The sequence below is a fragment of the Podarcis bocagei genome (genome assembly GCF_964188305.1).
Source record: "Podarcis bocagei genome assembly, chromosome: 11".
Classification (NCBI taxonomy): domain Eukaryota; kingdom Metazoa; phylum Chordata; class Lepidosauria; order Squamata; family Lacertidae; genus Podarcis; species Podarcis bocagei.
The window spans coordinates 49,793,871-49,805,561 of record NC_138136.1 but is presented as its reverse complement, the minus strand read 5'-3'; the positions used below and the strand labels follow the sequence as shown (position 1 = coordinate 49,805,561).

At 44.0% G+C, this 11,691-nt stretch overlaps 1 protein-coding gene across 6 annotated transcripts in view; it reads right to left on the bottom strand.

The window, feature by feature from the left end:
* Nucleotides 1–577: 577 nt before the first annotated feature.
* PDZD2 (PDZ domain containing 2) overlaps nt 578–11,691 on the bottom strand; it is a 245,239-nt gene continuing 234,125 nt past the window's right edge. For all 6 annotated transcript variants that reach the window (XM_081212580.1, XM_081212583.1, XM_081212582.1 and 3 more), the window contains 4 exons: nt 11,408–11,509; nt 10,113–10,377; nt 8,256–8,390; nt 578–5,986 (listed from right to left, as the gene is read on the bottom strand). In XM_081212580.1, coding sequence (XP_081068706.1) covers nt 5,820–5,986; nt 8,256–8,390; nt 10,113–10,377; nt 11,408–11,509 — 669 coding nt within the window. In that variant the 3' untranslated portion in view covers nt 578–5,819. The remainder of the gene's footprint in view (nt 5,987–8,255; nt 8,391–10,112; nt 10,378–11,407; nt 11,510–11,691) is intronic.

Sequence of the window (11,691 nt, the reverse complement as noted above, 5' to 3'; positions counted from 1 at the left end):
AGGGAAGGGACAGGGGTGAAAGTGACCAAATGGTGGTGGACTCATTTGGGGGGGGGGGACTCAGCACTGCCCTACACCAGAAGTCCCCACACCAGCCAAGGCCAGGTGATGCCAGATGGTTAGTGCAAAAGGCACATCCTCGTTCAGACAATTGGATTGCAGGCTTGGCTGGTGAAGGAAATATGGGGATGCCAAAAAGTATTTCTCAATCTAGTGCTCTCCTGATGTTTTGGACTACAACTCCCATCATCCCTGACCATTGGCCACGCTGACTAGAGTTGGTGGGGCCTGTAGCTGAAGATATCTGAACAGGGCTGGGAATGGCTGACGTAAAAGCACGAAAGGAGGATATCCTCTGCCATAAGTGGTAGAAATGATACATGAATGAGCATATGTCTGCAGGATAATTCAGACCATAAATTTCCTTGCCACTTATCAGAATAAGATTGGGCACACAGACTACTGTGAGGTACTTTGGTGTGACCTCGCAATCTCTCCAGCCTATAAGGCAAACAACATATTACAAACTTACAGCACATTTTAAATCATATCTCAACACATATAAAGAACAAATACCTACAGAAATAGTAAGCGTCATGTTTATTTTCAAAAAACCACTAAAAAAATGGGGTGAGGGGAAGAGAAGGATTTGCTGAGATGCCGATTTACATAAAGGGGGCAAAGCAAGTTCTGGAAAATGTACTCTATTTCCTATTATTGCACTTCTCTTATTACAACAAGGCATTTTAAAAATGTTCGCAACATGAATGATATATTTATATAAATAATGGTGCCAATATACAATATCATACAATCGTGTGTTACACTTAAAACACACACACACAAACAAACACCCCACACAAATGTAGATAAAAATTGTGGTCTCTTTCCCCCCCAGAAAACAGATGAGGTGATAAACCTGTGTCTAGATGGGACTATTTCAGATAATGGGTGGGTGGGGAATCACACTGCCAAATGCCTCAAAAACCTCTGTAAGTAGAAAAATAAGGTGTCAGGGAGATGACTAGGCTAGCACACTTCTTGCTTGACATTTCTATCTGCAGGGAATATTTTTGTATGGAAGAGCGATCAGTCATACGACCTTCCCAGCTGCAGTCTAAAGCGGTAGAATCCAGAAACAGGTTTGCTATCTCATTTGTTGCTTTGTGTGACCAGGCCTGTGATTTTGGTTTCTTACATCTTTCACCTTTATTTTCATGTATTGCACAAATCAATTTTGTTATCTTTGTAAAAGATGAAGATTTGTAGCATCTGATTAATTCTTTCCTTGCGAAACTGGTTCATCAGAAGGCAGGTTTCTTATGACATGAAGAATGTGTATTCCACACAGCTTCTGAGAAATAATGAAATACTCATTTCAGCTTGCTTGAATTGGGGGGGGGGGCATCCAGAAATTTTTACGATCCATCAAAAAGTATTATTATGACATCGAGTTAAAAGCTCAACAGTAACAAGTCATTTATATCTAGAACAAGTTAATGGATCAGCATAGAAATTTAATTAGTCATAACTTTTAAATCGCAGTCAGCATTTTATTACGTAATCCTCTTGTTTAGTGTAGGCTTTTATATAACAGACAGGAAATGCAAGATGGTATGTAAACTATTTGACTATTTTCTGAATAATGCTCTTGAAATCACTCATACTCCCAAAGAAACGTTTCCAAAATTACAAGATATTATGCCTCAATTTCTGGATGAACATCAAATTCCTGTTGGTGAAACCTCATATGTAACACCTTCCTAATTTAAATGCATATCGATTATGGAGGAGGTGTTTGAATAAACCTTAAGGACTGAGGTGGGGGAAAGTGACAATTCTGAGAAGAAGCCCATTGCAATGGTTTAGCCATTTGGAAAATATTAATAGTGTAAAATCTGTATCTCCAGATCTCCTAGGTTCCATCTCTTTGGCATCTCCTCTGCTTCACATGCAGACATTGTCAAGGAAATTGAAGGCAGGCACCTGATTGGAGCAGAAAGTGGTGTCAAGAGATTGGGGTTACTCAATGGGGCCTGGGAGTGACAGGAAGATGACAGAAGGGCATAGGAGACTGGAGAGAGGCAATAGGAAGATCTGCAATATTTCTACAGCATCCTTGCTAATGCAACTTGCTGCCTCTTTGCTAGTCATCACATATGTACGCCAGACCATAATAAGGGACCAGATCCCTGGTATGCTTTCTATATATATATAGGGATGCTAACAATGTTCACCAAGCAGTGTGTAAGATTTGCAACTTGCACACAGCTCTCCCTGAGGCTGACTGGGTTTCATTTTGCTTCAAGGGGAATGAAATTAAGCTCTACTCAAAGTCTATTTTCCGCCTCAAGAGTTGTAATGGAGAAAACATGCAAGACTCGAATGCATCGCCTGCCTGATGCCATTCTGGCAAACGTATGTATTCAGATAAATACATAAAATAAAACCACACAGAGTAAGGCTGGAATGGCCTGAGACAGACTCTCTCTCTCCCATCACAAATACTGAAGATGTTTGTATTTTTAAAAGAAAGAATGAAGCATTGTCTCCTTTTGGAATTTTGACTCTATATCCCCTGACATTGACACAGCAATTTAAGGCAACCCCTGACGCTAAACACAGCAAACCATTATTTAATAAATTTGATCTCCAGTATTATTTATATGCCGTCTTTCAGGGCAAAGGCTTCCCCAAACTAATTTCTCAAGGAAATTATGTTGACACCTTTTTCAACCGCACCTGCTATCTATACATTAAAGCAAGGGTCAGCAAACATTTTCAGCAGGGGGCCGGTCCACTGTCCCTCAGACCTTGTGGGGGGGCAGACAATATTAAAAGAAAAAGAACAAATTCCTATGCCCCACAAATAACCCAGAGATGCATTTTAAATAAAATGACACATTCTATTAATGTAAAAACACACTGATTCCTGGACTGCCCGCGAGCTGGGTTTAGAAGGCGATTGGGCCGGATCCAGCCCCCAGGCCTTAGTTTGCCTACCCATACATTAAAGACTATCTCAATCTCCCATATTTGATCAAAATTATCTGTCAGAATGACATGTGCTTTGACTATGGATTAAATATTCAGCATCAGTGCATGTGATGCTCTGAAGAGTGTTTTTTAGGGAATTTCAAACTACACATCTGTCATAAAAAATCATGGGTGGTGGAGGGGGATCCCCAATAACTGGTGGACCTGAATAGGGTGCCCATATCCAGTTCAATGAACCCCGGTGAGCACTGTGATGCAGTGAGAGATACAGCCACATTTCCTATATATGTAGAAGTCTGCCTCCACGTGTGGATCTCACTTGCTCGACTGGGGAAATGAGATTTAAGTGCCTTCCCAGTATCTGTTTCAACAAATGCAGCAATTGTGCTTATAGATGTATAGAAAACCACTTAAAACCAACGCTTAAGAATGGAAGCAGCAGAAAATACGGTCACTCAGAATTTACAGGTGAATTTACACCCATAATGCAAATGTTTTCTCATCTTTTGTTTCCTTCCGATTATCCAAACTCTGGGGGCCTATCCTTCCGGTGACTTCACCCCAGAAAGTACTTGTTAATGCAATTCTTTTCAGCCAGGCAAAAACATTCCAGTTAGGGCCAGTAGGGGAGTGTAGCTGGGGATGAGTTGTGGCGTGAGGAAATTCCCAAGGGCCAGACAGAGAGAGGCTCTGAGGGCCACATATAGGGCTGAGTTTCCCCATCCTTGATAAGGAGGAAATTTACCATGGCGGGAGTTCCAATTCTTCCAAAAACCAGACCATCTACTTTCTAGCTATCTAATTAGAGGCCAATAGGTTTGAAAACTAGGATCATAAACTCTGAATACTGAAAGAATACAATTTATGATGTGTTCTTCTAGAAAACTACCAATTGTCTGGAACATTTTCTCCCTAGACATATTGCTTTCTGTGGCTTTCTCCAGTGTGAATTGAGTTATAGTGGCTTAATCCTAAGAGCTGAATGCATTCATATAAGTATTCAGAACCACCCCCCCCCCCAAGAATTTTCACTTCTATGGTGGGGAAAAAACCACACCACACTTGCAGTTCTGGTTTTAACCCAGTTGTTCTTTGCTTTTGTTCATTGTTTGTCTTTATGTTGTTGTTTTTGAAAACTCTATAAATGCATCTTTTTTTAAAAAAAAATTCTACGCTTGCTTCAAGCCATTTTGAGGAGGAACACTCAAAGAAACACCACTTAAAAGAACAGGGAGATTGTCTCAAACATAATAGACAAACACTTGACCCACAAGTCAGCTGAAATCAAAACAACATGGTACAGCTACAAAATCCCTGTTGTAAAAAAACAGGGCAGGTTTCATCTGTTAGGGTGCTATTTGACTAAGTTTTAGTCAGAGTACGCCCACTAACATAAACATAGCTAAATTAAGCCCAGTCATTTCAGCGGGCCTACTCTCGAGGAAAACTTAGTTGAATACCACCCCCTAGCTTGCTAAGTGTAAAAATACCCAGGACAGACACACAATTCACTATCTTGACTTTTTAAAAACATTACCCAAACTTGCTAAAGTACTGTACGCTTTCCCAATAAATAGTTTACCAGTTATAAAAGTCATGTTGTGTGTTGTTCGTTGAGCACTGGGTGAAACTCCAGCAGCTTAGCAAGGAAAGTGAGGCAGAGATTGTCACATAAGCTTGAAACGCCTTCATGGCTTGTGGCTCCCGTATGAACATATGGAACTTCCTCATACCAAAATCAGATTGTTGGTCCATATAGCCCCAGCACTGCTTGCTCGGACTGGCAGCAACTCCCCAGGGTCCCAGGCACAGTTGTCCAGAGACTGTGGCACCCAAAATCCTTGGAACTGGCAAACGCCAGCAACTGAATCTGGAAGCTAAACTATGTGTTTCACTTATTTCCTTACACACGAATGCCATGTCTTTCTTTAGACATGGAACCCAAGAGGATGCTGTTGCTAGGTGGTCATGCACCCTAGCAGTCCCCAGACCTGCTTAGCTGCAGCATGACAGTAGCTTCATGTGCCTTGAGACCGTATCCTGGTATTTCCTCAGAGAGCCACAGGCTGTCTCCCTAGAGCACTGAGAACCATTTTTCCAAGTAATAGTTGGGTGGACCCAAAGGGGACATTTGAATCCTTTAACCGTAGCAAGAAGAAACCAGATACAAATCATATTGCAAATTGTACTCTGCCAAGCTTTCCCATGCAACCTATGCAAAGTACCGTTTATTGCACCATCTATGTAGTGAATCCAAAGTGCAGTAATTGATTGATAAAATGATAGGTTTGTTTCGCAGTCAAGCAACCTGACTTCCACCCATAGTCCACCCAGATGTGTGAGCTTGGTTGGGGGTTGTCCAGGCAATGCGGCAGCTGCACTCTGCACGTGCTCCATGGCAGTCTTTTTCGCTTCATGTAATCCCAGGCAGATCGAAGCTTGCGTTGAAAACAGATTCCAAGACTGATTTCAACAGCTTTGCTCCGGTGCAACTCCAAACAGGTGACTGATGGAGCTGGTCTTGAGGAAGACAGGAAGGAGATTCAGATCAACAGAAGTCCATGCAGCCAATAATAATAATACTGGGGTTAGTGGTGGTGGAGGAAATGATGCCATTTATAAAACACTGGTGCATTCGCTGGGATACGTTCCTGGCTCACGTATCTTGATGTTCCTTGGCTGATTTTAGCAGTCTGACACAGAACAACGCCACTGAATCAACAAGGCTCAGCACTTGCAATGTGTTTGTAATGGTTCCATCGCACACAACCTGGAAGGGTGTGCCACAAAGGTAAGTTTAGGTTAACAAGTTTCAATGCCCATCATACTGGAGGCTGATGCTTTCTGATAAGCAACTGGACAGGTCCCTCTGGGACAGATTTAATTATGTTCCAAGCATCGTAATGCATGAGTCCAAGTAAGGATTTCCCACCAATGGCCAGGATTTCATCGCCGGCTTCCAGTTTTCCTGCTTGTTCTGCAGCGCCACCTGTTGGGGGAAAGAAATGAAAGTTAGGACCAAAGAGCCGAAGCGCAGAAGAACCTCACATTCAAACACAATTCATTTTTGATTTCCAAGACTCAGCTCTGCAGTAAAATTCCATTCCAATTTGCCCAATAGCAGAAGTTCACTGTGGTTCCTGAGACTATATTGGACTTCAGTTTCTGGCCATCATTCCTAAAACACTTCTAAAGTTGCAAAGTGTGCTGCAGTCCGCATCCACAGGAAACTTTCAAGGCTAGCCTCTTTTTTCCTCAGTTTCCAAAGCTTGAGGACAGGGACTTGCCTAAGGCCAGGCAGGGAAAAGGGAGACAACTTTCAAGCTGGAGATGAACGAAAAATGTCCTGAGAACAGCAAAGAAGCCCAGCCAGGATGGGGTGAGTAACTGAAAGGGTAAAAAGGTAAAGGGACCCCTGACCATTAGGTCCAGTCGTGGCCGACTCTGGGGTTGCGGCGCTCATCTCGCTTTGTTGGCCAAGGGAGCCGGCGTACAGCTTCCAGGTTATGTGGCCAGCATGACTAAGCCACTTCTGGCGAACCAGAGCGGCACATGGAAACGCCGTTTACCTTCCCGCCGGAGCGGTACCTATTTATCTACTTGGACTTTGACATGCTTTCGAACTGCTAGGTTGGCAGGAGCAGGGACCAAGCAATGGGAGCTCACCCCGTTGCGGGGATTCGAACTGCCAACCTTCTAATTGGCAAGTCCTAGGCTCTGTGGTTTAACCCACAGTGCCACCCACGTCCCAACTGAAAGGGAAGGAGGACCAAAAATTCCAGCCTGTCCCTGCTTGAACATATCAACCTGCTTTGAGGTGAGTCAAACCTCAAATGGCTTGCCCCTACCTCACTCCTCCTCCCTGCCAGCCATCACGCGCTTCTCCAAGGAAGAAAATGTAGAAACAGGTTTAAAGAGACCAGTTATCTTGGCCCCCATGCCACCCTGGTGTCTCCCACCCCCAGGAAAGTTTACTGGCAGCTGCAGCAGATGGCGGTGCTTTGCTTTCATTTATATTTCTTCTAGGGTGGAGAGGATTGCTGCAAAGCACTGGTTGAGGGTACAACTGCCCACTGTTTTTTCTGCAGGTAGTACGGGTAATTCCACACCTCATTTGTTTACACCGCCTTTCTCTGACTCAGCTGCTGATTTCCATGGATTATGTTTTATCACTTAATTTCACAGAATCATAGAATTGTAGAGTTGGAAGGGACCCTGAGGGCAAAGTAATCCAATGCCCTGCAAACGCAGGAATCTCAACTCAAGCATCCATGACAGATGGCCATCCTACCTCTGCTCACAAACCTCCAAGGAAAGAGAGTCCACAAGATCCCGAGGGAGTCTGTTCCACTGTTTTGTGGCTTAGGGCCCTCGTATTTATGGGACCGCCTCCCCTGGTATGCCCTGCAGAGGACCTTAAGGTCCATGAATAATCATAGTTTAGAGATCTCGGGCCCTAAGCTAGTCAGATTATCCTCCACCAGGGCCAGGGCCTTCTCAGTGATGGCTCCGACCTGGTGGCATGCTCTGTCCCATGAGACCAGGGCCCTGCAGGATTTAACTTCCTTCCGGAGGGCCTGTAAGACAGAGCTATTCCGCTTGGCTTTCAATCTGAACTTAGCCTGATCTTTTATTCCCCTTTCTTTCTTCCCTCCTCCTCCCCTTTTTATGAAGATTACCCGCTCTGGGATCCCACAGCTAATTCTCCCCTGGTCTCCTCACTGGCCCAAATAGGACTAATTTAGCCAGCTAGCCCTGGTGATCATCTAATGTTTATTGGATGGATTTTCCCCTAAATTGAACTTTGAATTTATTGTTATTCACGCTTTTATACTGTATTTTATGCTGTTTTTTGTTGTATCACAATTAAGTGTTTTAAATTTGTTGTTAGCCGCCCTGAGCCCGGTTTTCTGAACCGGGAAGGGCGGGGTATAAATAAAAAATTATTATTATTATTATTATTATTATTATTATTATTATTATTATTATTATTATTATCTGATTGACGAAGAAATCATATGCATGCCTACTCTACATTTGACTTCAGTGAGATTTACTCCCCAGTAAGTTTGTATGGGATTGCTGCACGTGTCAGTTTGTGTCACGTGTCACGTGTCTGTCTGGAAACAAAAGCGGAGCCTCAGAGCAACCGTACGCAGCTGATTGCGGAAGGTATTGTTACTCCCCTCTGAAAAGAGAGGCAAGACTATGCCTACAGAAAAGAAAACAGAAACTTTGGAAAGCGGTTTTCCAAGTACCTTTAAAAATCCTCTTGATGAGCAAAGGTCTGTCTCCTGAGATTGAAGCTTTCCCCCCATCCAGGCTGAATCCCAAGCCAGCAGAAGTCTTCAGAAGTTCAACACAAATGGCTTCGCCCAGCTCTCCATTTGTACCTTTGGGGTGGAGGGAAACATGTAAAGAACATTAACTCTGCTTTGTTCTAATGTCTAAGTTTTGGGTTGCCACCAGGACAGGGAGGTCATGCCAAAAGGGAATGCGTGAGGTAGTCTTTAACAAAGCAGCGCAAGTCTCCTTATTTCCCAGCCCCTTGGGAGGCATAAAAGATCATTCACAGTCTCTCATACCCTGTGTTATTTCCATTCCTTGGAATTGTGAAACTGCTGGACGCAACGTTGGGATTCTTTCTGGCAATTGGCATGGAGCTCCAGCTATTTTGCTGGAATGGTTTGATCTTGGATTGCAAGAATGTGTGTAAATCCAAATACTTTTGTCTCTGGGAGCGAGGCTCCAAAATGCTCATATTCACTACATTATTTGCAAACTGGCATCTGAGAGGCCTGATCTGATTTCCAGTTGATCAAAGTGGAAACCGACCAGTTCAGCTCCACGTTGGTTTGACGAGGCCTGGAACTCCTAAGCACCTATCGACCCGACTGTGAGAGCATCTTAAAATGCGGTTTGGGTTCCAAAGAGTCCAAATTAAAACTCAAGTTTTTCACTTGCTCAATCCAAGTTCATAAATGCCCACCCCCAAACCCACTGGTTCTTCTTTGGTGTGAATTCATCCAGTTACTGTGCAACTGGCTCCAGGTTTTGGAGGGCCCTTGTGTAGACGCCCCTTATCGCCCACCATAGGTCTTCCTCCCCCGAAAACCTGGAGTATTTTTTATTACTACTAGCTGCTTGTTTGTCAGGCAGACAGCCAATGACAGACCCTCCAAGTGTCCCCATTTTCCAGAAACAGTCCCAGATTTACAGAAGTCATCATGGTTTCTGATTTGATCCCAGAATGTCCCGCTTTTCCTTAAAAGGTAAAGGGACCCCTGATCATTAGGTCCAGTTGTGGCCGACTCTGGGGTTGCGGCACTCATCTTATTTTATTGGCCGAGGGAGCCGGCGTACAGCTTCCAGGTCATGTGGCCAGCATGACTAAGCTGCTTCTGGCGAACCAGAGCAGCGCACGGAAACGCTGTTTACCTTCCCACCGGAGCAGTACCTATTTATCTACTTGCATTTTGACTTGCTTTCGAACTGCTAGCTTGGCAGGAGCAGGGACCGAGCAACGGGAGCTCACCCCGCTGTGGGGATTCGAATCACCGACCTTCTGATCGGCAAGTCCTAGGCTCTGTGGTTTAACCCACAGCACCACCCGCATCCCCGCTTTTCCTTAGGTTGTCCCTATTTTCATCAATGAAATGTTGGGGGGGGTATGGAGCTATCTGACCCCCCAAGCCATGGAGATAAGTAACCACAGAACATTTAGAAGACATCTGAGAGCAGCCCTGTATAAAGAAGGCTTTTAAAAAATAATAATAATGCTTCATTATGTTTTTGTATATGCCGGAAGCTGCCCAGAGTGGTTGGGGCGACCCAGTCAGTTGGACAGGTTACAAATAATAACATTATTATAATTATTATTATTATAAAAGGAAGTATGGGTGATCCCTAAGAGGTAAGCCAGGCATAGGTAAACTCGGCCCTCCAGATGTTTTGGGACTACAACTCCCATCATCCCTAGCTAACAGGACCAGTGGTCAGGGATGATGGGAATTGTAGTCTCAAAACATCTGGAGGGCTGAGTTTGCCTATGCCTGAGGTAAGCGAAGAGGCCAGCAGTTGGCATTGGTGAACCCTGCATTGAACCAATAGCGTACCTGTTGCTCTTCCCGCTGTTGCAGTTACTAAGGATTTCCTGCCAGGCATTGAGGTTTCAGACCCGGCAGGAGACAGCTTTTCTCCGCCTCTCTCCTTCTTGATGACGACGACGGCGTATTTGTGGAGCCTGGCTTGATGAAGAGCATTGAGCACATCCCCGTGCACAGAACCCGCAAGACAGATGCCGTTGATGGAAAGAATGTGGTCCCCTCGGTGGATGATTCCTTCCTGGGATGCCACCCCCTTTGAGAAAACCCGGTGGACCTTCAAGAAGATAACATTGCGGTGAAGGTCATCAGCCAAGTAAAAGAACTGTAAGTTGTTTAACACAGCAACTGATTGATTTGATAGAATGACTTGAACCCAAATAAATGCGGACAGAGCTTCAGCAGAGGTGCCTTTTGGAGCTATTGGGAGGAAGTGTGAATTTAATAAACTGAATCTAATACTCTTTAGTAAGAAAAGCCAACCTTGGCATGTTCTTTTTCACCTCCTACATTGAGCTCAAACTTGCTAAACAAATATACAATTAATTCTCAGTCCCCACTGTTTAAAATCTCCCAAATTAATAGCTAAATATGTAGCTAATAATCTACTTAGTCAAGGCTGGCAGTCCAGCTTACTGCATAGAATTCCTAGTACAAGTATATGCAGACATCTCTGAAACAAGCAATGATGTTTTTAAAAACTTGCCAGCAGTGCTGACTCTGACTAAAGGTAAATCTAGCCTAGCATTGTGTCTCCAACGGCAAGATGTCTCTGGGAAGATCACAAGCAAGCCATAACAGGGATAACCCTCCCCATCGCTGTGGGGCTATTTAATGGATTTATTTCTCGTGGCACGCTAGAAGGCGTTTTCTCATGGTGCATCGGTGTGCCCCAAAACAGGGAATCACTTGGTTCCTTCCAGCTCTATGATTCTGTGTTGAGATTCCTGAATTGCAGGGGGGTTGGACTAGATGACCCCTGGGGTCCCTTCCCCAACTCTTACAATTTTACGATTCTGCTGGAATCATAAAAAAATATATCAGTGGGAGCCGATACCAGGGGCTCTGATCATTCAGATGTGTGGTTTAAGGCTACCCCTGGCGTTCCTCTTTGGCAACCTTGTGTGCATCAGGGTTTATTTGGCACCCGGGCCCATTTCCCTCTCTGATCGCATTAGCAGATGGTACTCAGAAATGATGCAAGCAGCCGTTCGCAACAGGGCTTTATGGCTGATAAATGAGCACTTGATCTGATTTCCAGCTGGCTTTACAACCCACTTATGAGAAAAGATGCAGTCACCACTTACGATGATTGATTTCTGTTCCAGGTCTACTCCTCCAGCAACGCTAAATCCCAGGCCAGACCCTTCCTCTTTATTCAAGACTACAAAGAGAACGTCTTCTTTGCTCTGACAAAAAAGACAAAAGAAGAAAAACATCCTAAAGTTAAAAACTCGGGAGAAATATTTGCAAACGTGATGAGAACAGACCCATGTTTATAGAAGTTCTTCCTGGGTGATATTTTTTTTCTTTTTTGAATTAGACTGTAAAGGGTTTTTTTTAAAAAAATTGAAAATAGCTATAATTTCAA